The 7917-nt window shown below is 35.8% G+C and overlaps 1 protein-coding gene across 1 annotated transcript; it reads left to right on the top strand.

Moving 5' to 3' along the window:
• The first annotated feature begins 575 nt into the window (after positions 1-575).
• On the top strand, positions 576-911 carry LOC145687550 (histone-lysine N-methyltransferase SETMAR-like). The gene has a single exon (XM_081761015.1). It carries the CDS (start codon positions 576-578, stop codon positions 909-911), a length of 336 nt encoding a protein of 111 aa, XP_081617141.1.
• The last annotated feature ends 7006 nt before the right edge of the window (positions 912-7917 follow it).

Raw genomic sequence — 7917 nt, 5'->3', positions numbered from 1 at the left:
TTATGTTTCAGATCCTGAATGAATAATAGACTTGAAACAATGATTAAATGTAAAAGGTATTATAACCAAAAGCAATTTATATACAGGCTGTGTGTCGACTTTATTACAGTCAAAAGACGCGGATGCATTTCTCGTTACTGGGCAATGTACTCGTTGAACGGCAGTGCACGTTAAATAACCACATTCTGACCAAATCAGTAACGCCACTGCAATCTGGAACTAACGATACAGTATGTGTCTGCTGTTGTGACTATCAGTGTGTCTGAAGTTATAGATAGATGGATGTGGGTGAGTTCCGAGAGAATGAGTTCATACTAGTGACTATTGCGAATGCTACAAGGTTGTCCCAAAAGTTCGTAAACACATGCAAAAACTTGAAATTTTATCGTGATAGTGATGCTCTTCATTTCCAGATGGCAATTGATAAAATGGAGCTGCGAGTTTTGATTCGCTACTGCTAGAAGCGAGGACTCTCAACCAGAAACGCTGCAGAAGAGATTTGTGCTGCCGAAGGTGAAGGAACAGTTGCATATGCTGCGATCTCAAAGTGGTACAAGCGCTTCGAGTCAGGCAACATGAGTCTTGACGATAAGCCTCTTTCCGGACGGCCGTTAAAGTTGGATGATGAAGACTTGCAAACAGGGTTAGACATTGCGCCTTCAGCGACCACTCGGGAATTGGCTGCTGAGCTTCGAGTTGGCAAATCGACAATTCACCGGCACTTGAAGCAACTTGATTGTGTTCACAAAAAACCGCGCCAAGATCCGCACGAACTCGCCGTAGAATACGCCAACAAACGAGTTGAAATTTACCGTCAATTGGTCAGTAATCCGTTTTTGGAAGCGTATTGTGACATCGGACGAGAAATAGGTCTATCTGGTCCAGCACAATCGAGACAAGCGATGAGTTAAGAAAGGGCAAGAAACACCGTCAGTTCCAAAATAAGATCGCTTCGGCAAGAAAGTCATGTTGTGCGTGTGGTGGAACCTTGAAGGAATCGTGCATTTTGAGTTGGTTCCGAATGGTCGTGCCGTCAATGCCGAACTTTACTGTCAGCAGCTGGAGCGGGTCTACGACTAGTTGAAGCAAAAGTACCCGACTCTGATCAACCGAAAGCGCGCGTTGATGCAGCAGAACAATGCAAAGCCACACACCGCCAGGAAGACCAAAGACAAGTTTGCAGAGCTGGACGGCGTTGAAGTTTTGCCACATCCTGCATACAGTCCGGACTGTGCTCCATCAGATTACGGCCTTTTCCGCTCAATGCAACACTTTCTGAAGGGCCGCCAATTCGAATCGTTTGATGAAGTCGCGGAAGCGTGTCAAGAATTCTTTAATTCGAAGCCGGCTGAATGGTACTTTGACCAGATCCGAATGCTTGCAGTTCGATGGCAGAAAGTCTTAGGACATGATGGTCTTTATTTTGAGGAATAATGTTTGGTATGTAAATACTTGGCGAATAGAATGTCAATTGTTAGCAAGTGTTTACGAACTTTTGGGACAACCTTGTATTATAGCCTGCTATACAGGTCAAGATTCCGTGGGGAAACAGCCCATAAGGAGAAATCTTCAGTTTATACAACCAGAACACTTCGGTGCTATTTATTTATTTATTTATTTATTTAGTTTTATTTGTATATTTATCAACAAATGGAACGAAATTATAAATTTCTATGATTCCGTTTCCAGACATTATTTCCTGTAAAAATCACTGATGTAAATCTATTGAATTTCTGTAGCTTTGACCTGTTGAAAAGAAACCTCCCACATTGGCGTCCGAGCATCCTCTCTGTTTTCTTGGAAGCTTGGATGGGGGAGTGGAACCGAATTCCTTTGCCCATCTTCGTCGTTTACTCCAGTGGAAATTTCGTTGTCGAGCAACAGTCCAAGCGCTGGAGGTTGAATAGAATAACATCAATAGTGGCACCGTGGTTTCTCGTAAGATAGGTGCTCGAACATTTCATAGACGGTCTTATATAAATCGAACCTTTATATGCCTACTAAGGAAAATAAACTGTATTTACCAGATCTACTCGCGTACGAAACCGTTTATTTTCCATTTTCGACCCAAGGAAGAAATGGAAGGAGTCATACTTTCTAGATGTGCAGATGTTTGAGAAGCCTTTAAAGATATAAAACTAAAATACTCTTCTAGGTTGCAGGTTGCATGCTGTTTAATTCGAGCGAAGAACGTTCACTTTTACTATGACTAATAAAAGTTGTCTCTACTTAAAAATAGTTTGAGAAACGCTTTTCCAGGGTTTCAGGGAATACATTTGGTCACAAAATCGCAATTGCTGGAACCAAAGCTTCTGGAATTCTGGCTAAAGATGGCAGCCGTTTCCCTTTTTAAGGAGGTATTTATATATCTGCAACTTAAGTTCCTAAACTTCCTTTATTATTATTATTATTATTATTATTATTATTATTATTATTATTATTATTATTATTATTATTATTATTATTATTATTATTATTATTATTATTATTAAGTCATAATTTAAAGATTATTTCACTTTGAATTCAAGTCAACAATATCTACGTAAGAGCTCACTCGTGTCTAAGCGGTTAGCGTACGCGCCTTTGGTATGGAATATCCAGATTCGATTTCCGGCGGGATTTCATGTGGTTTGAATTCTACATTAAACTCTAGGTCTACGTATCATATAGTCTCGTTGCTGAAAGGGACGCAAGAAAATTTTTTAAAAAATGTCAATTTCTATGCAATTAATTTTCGACTCGATTCCTTGCTTTGTTGGGGGCAAAATGATTCACTGACATGCTCACATTTAGTTCGATCCCAAGTCAAGTATGTTTGTGGTAAACAACGTCGTGTCTGTTTTTTTTTCTTTTTTTTTCTTTCTTTTTTTCTTTTTCTTTCTTTCTTTTTTTTCTTTTTCTTTCTTTCTTTTTTTTGAGGTTCTCGTGTTTCTTACCACATCATTATTTCAACATTTATTTCCTAATAATTCACTTTAGTTAATCATCTGTTTGCTTTAGCCCACAGGGCATTGTTTCACACAAGACGCGAAATTTCTTATCTCGTCTCGGAAATTAGACGAGAGTCGACACGTACATTTTGAAATTCGAGACGAGACGATACATTTCTCAGCTCCATTACCTTGGAACGCCACCATCCCAAAATTCATTGTTTTATATCTCATCGCTTTTGTACCTAATTTGCACCGTTTTGCACCTTGATTTAAAAATTTTGTACCCTCACCATTATTGAGAAATTGAAAATTCAAAATGGTGTTCCAAGTTAATGGTATTTCAGCTACTAACTCATTTTCAAGATTTAACAGTACCATCATAATCTTGTAGTTTTGCACAGTTTTGCACCCTCTTTCAAAAATGTTGTACCATCACCAAAACCGAGAAAATAATATTTCAAAATTCAAAATTCAAAATTTGAAATTTGAAATTTGCCATAGAAAGGAAATTTAAGTTTCAATCTGTCATAATGTAAAGTACGTTTTGCACCCTCAGAAAATACTAATATTTCATTTTGTACTCCCATAGTTACCGAGAAATTTAAAATTCAAAATGCCGAATTACCATTAACTTGGAACACCACCGATTCGTATTGAAAAATTAAAAACACCAGCGTCTTCTACGAGTTTTGAACCCTCAGAAAATGTACATATTTCATTTTTTACCTTCACAGTTAATGAAATATTTCAAATTCTAAATGCCGAATTACCAATAACGTCACAAACGCCTGCTAAAAATTTAACATCATCAATGTTTTCTACTTGTTTTGCACCCTCAGAAAATGTCGATATTTCATTCTGTACCCTCACAGTTAATGAGAAATTTTAAATTCAAAATACCGAATTATCATTAATTTGGAACGCCACTAATTCGTATTGAATTGAATTTGAATTTGGATTTGAAATTTCTCATTAACTGTGAGGGTACAAAATGAAATATTGACATTTTCTGAAAGTGCAGAACTCATAGAAGACGCTGGTGTTCTTAATTCTTCAGTACGAATTAGTGACGTTTCAAGTTAATGGTAATTCGACATTTTGAATTTTAAATTTCTCGGTAACTGTGGGAGTACAAAATTAAGTATTGACATTTCCTGAGGATGCAAACTCGTAGAAGACGCTAATGTTCTTAATTCCTCAATACGAATTCCTGGCTTCCAAATTAATGACAATTCGGCATTTTGAATTTGGAATTCGTCATTAACTGTGGGGGTACAAAATGAAATATGGACATTTTCTGAGGGTGAAAAACACGTAGAAAACGTTGATGTTGTTAATGTTTAGAAGGAGTTCGTGGCGTTCCAAGTTATTGGTAATTCGGCATTTAAAATTTGAAATTTCTCATTAACTGTGAAGTACAAAATGAAATATTGGTATTCACTGAGGATGCAAAACGTACTCTACGTTATGGCAGGTTGAAACTTTAAATTTCGTTTCTATGGCAAATTTCGAATTTTGAATTTTGAATTTTGAAATGCTATTTTCTCGGTTTTGGTGATGGTAATCTCCACATCAAAAAAAAAAAAAAAATGCGACACGTAACGCCGTGCAGCTAGGCCACCCAATATACGCCTTCTTATCCCATAATTGTGTCTGGTAAAGAGACACGTCTCTCCCCTCCTTTCTTCTCTTCCATACTAAAATTAGATAACAACATGAACGCAATTCTAATTTCAAACTACTCATGTATTAGTATCGATAAAATGAAATAACAAAACAAAACCAAGACGAAACAAGATTCATAAGTTAATTTAAGGAGAAACTGAAACGCACAATGACAAATTGAAACCAATAGATGTATATTACACAGAGTTTCAGAAATGAGGCAGAGAGGGAGAGAGCGAGAGAGAAGGTGAGAGAAGAAGAAAAAGAAAAGGGAGAACAGATAAAAATGTGGAATTTTAAACTTAGTAAGAAAAGAACCTAACATTATAAAGTTCCGTTACTGGAAATCCAATAGTAATATACAAATAACGTTTGTTTTTGTATTTTTTTCAGGACTATTCGAATATATAGAGGATGCTTGAAACATTCATTAAGTCACTTTCAGAAAGGATAGCATACTTAATTTCGAGTAGAACTTCAGATCTCCCAGACACAACTAATATAATGTCAACAGTTTAACACATGCTTCGTTTCCGCGTGGTTCGGTTGTAAATTCGGTAGTGTTCAATGGACTAACTGATGCAAATTACATTCTAATATACCCAGTAGGTAGCGTAGGTCATATCTTCAATTCCAGACTACTAATGCAAAGTGAACAAAAAAAACGAAAAGAAAGGGGAAGAAAGAAAGATAAAATTGAGGGAGTGCTATTTTGCTGCTATTTTTTTTTTATCAGAAATATCCTATATCAAAAGTCCAAACCGTATCATAATGAAAAGTTACAAATGTTCAAATGGAAAATTGGATGTTCCTTATAGATGTTTGAATCCTCGACCCAGTAGTGGTTCATAAGCTAACCAACATGATTCGACTGACGCTATGATCCGTTTGAGCTCTAGCGTGTTCATTCTATCTGTGCAAATTACAATATTATATCCGCAAGAGATGAAAGTGATGCTGGATGTTCGGTACAGATAAATCTTCGAAAAAAACTAGAGAATGACAACCTCTTTGGTTATTTGAAAACAAAATTTTATTTATACTAGTTCGACACAAATATGTTTCCATCTTATAATTCAATGTGATTGATTCACGTTGAAATTTGAAACATGCAAGGTCTGCTACATCTATAAGGAACATCCAATTTTCCATTTGAATGTTTGTAACTTTTCATTATGATACGGTTTGAACTTTTAATATAGGATATTTCTGATTAAAAAAAACACCAATGAAATAGCACTCCCTCAATTTTGTCTTTCTTTCATTCTTTCTTTTTCTTTTCGTTTTTTTTTTCTTTCTTTTTTTTTGTTCACTTTGCATTAGTAGTCTGGAATGGAAGATATGACCTACGCTGAATACTGGGTATATTAGAATGTAGTTTGTATCGGTAAGTCCAATGAACATTGCCGAATTTACAACCGAACCACGCGGAGAAAAAGCATGTGTGTTAAACTTTTGACATTATCTTAGATGTGTCTGTAAGATCTACTGTTCTACTTGAAATTAAATATGCTTTCCATTATGAAAGTGATTTAATGAATGTTTCAAGCATCCTCTATATATTCGAACAGTCCTGAAAAAACAATATACAAAAACAAACGTTATTTCTATATTACTGTTGGATTTCTGGTAACGGAACTTTATAATGTTAGGTCCTTTTCTTACTAAGTTTAAAATTCCATATTTTTATATGTTCTCCCTTTTCTTTTTCTTCTTCTCTCGCCTTCTCTCTCTGCCTCATTTCTGAACCTCTATGTAATAGACATCTATCGGTTTCAATTTTTCATTGTGTGTTTCAGTTTCTCCGTAAATAAACTTATGAATCTTGTTTCGTCTCGGTTTTGTTATTTCATTTTATCGATACTAATACATGTGTAGTTTGAAATTAGAATTGCGCTTATTTTGTTAGTTAATATAGGAGAGAAGAAAGGAGGAGAGAGAGAGGGGTCTCTTTACCAGACACGATTATGGGATAAGAAGGTGTATATTGGGTGGTCTAGCTGCACGGCGTTAGCTGTCGCAATTTTTTGATGCGGAGTGTACAATTTTTTTGAAAGAGTGTGCAAAACTGTGCAAAACTACGAAATGATGATGGTACTGTTAAATCTTGAAAATGAGTTAGTGGCTGAAATACCATTAACTTGGAACACCATTTTGAATTTTGAATTTCTCAGTAATGGTGAGGGTACATTTTGTTTTAATCAGTATGCAAAACGGTGCAAAATTGGTGCAAAACAATGGCATATAAAACAATGAATTTTGGGATGGTGGTGTTCCAAGTTAATGGAGCTACATTTCTCGAGTCTCGTGGACAATATTAATTCATCCAAGTTTATCTCAAACACTGTTTTAATGTTACATAATTAATAGAATAAACATTATAAAATGATAAAATGATTGTGTACATACAATGTAGAGTATATATCAACCTCTAAAGGGCCTCAAGTCGTTATATAATATTATAATATCCCGCACTGGATCTGTTTACAAAAAAACACACGATTGTGTTTGTGGCAGACGACAGGAATAATACCGACACCAGTAGTCATGTAACAAAGAAGGACCATCAGTGCCACCTCCAAAGTGTAGCACCTAGGACCTATAAAACTACGAGGACCACCGTATCTGGTACCAGTCTTTGGCTGGTCAAATCCACTCTCTCAGCTTGTTTGGAGCTTTGAGAGAAACCCAACCCAAAGTTTTAAGCTTGCTCGGAGCTCTATGCTTCCTATCTTATCCACTTAATTTGATGTGAACTCTGTGGGACTCCTAACCTCAGTCATCCAACTAGCCTGGAAATTTCTGGTTCTCTAACCTCTCTCTGCTTGCACGGAGCATTGAGAATCTTAAATCCACTCCACTTAGTTTGCTCGGGCCTTGAGATATCATATTTTACCTAGCTATTAGAGTAGTTTTACATCATAGTGATTTTTGTAATATACTCTTTTAAAAGGGAAGATTTTGTAATAAAACTTGGAAAAGGAAAAAAACGATTCCCGAATATAATTTGCTCTCCTTTTGCTCTACGTAGCAAACTTTACAATATACTCCAGTTATAAGTATGAATTAAATGTTGTTATACCATACACTTCGTGAACCTCTCGTGATGTGAAAAAGAAATCTGATAACTTCTAGGTGAAATGAAGGGAAAAGCATGACATAAATTTTGTGCATAAATTTACAAAACTTAAAACGATAAAGAATGCTTCGAAAATCGAGACGAGGCGAAAGTTTTACACACTTTACAAGACTTCATGAGCAAAATATTATATCGTGTCTCGTTTCGTCTTGTGGGTAACATTAACAGGGTATTATATAT

The sequence above is a fragment of the Thermobia domestica genome, chromosome 6 (assembly GCF_964235325.1).
Source record: "Thermobia domestica chromosome 6, izTheDome1.hap1.1, whole genome shotgun sequence".
Taxonomy (NCBI): domain Eukaryota; kingdom Metazoa; phylum Arthropoda; class Insecta; order Zygentoma; family Lepismatidae; genus Thermobia; species Thermobia domestica.
This window is presented reverse-complemented; position numbering and strand designations above follow the sequence as displayed.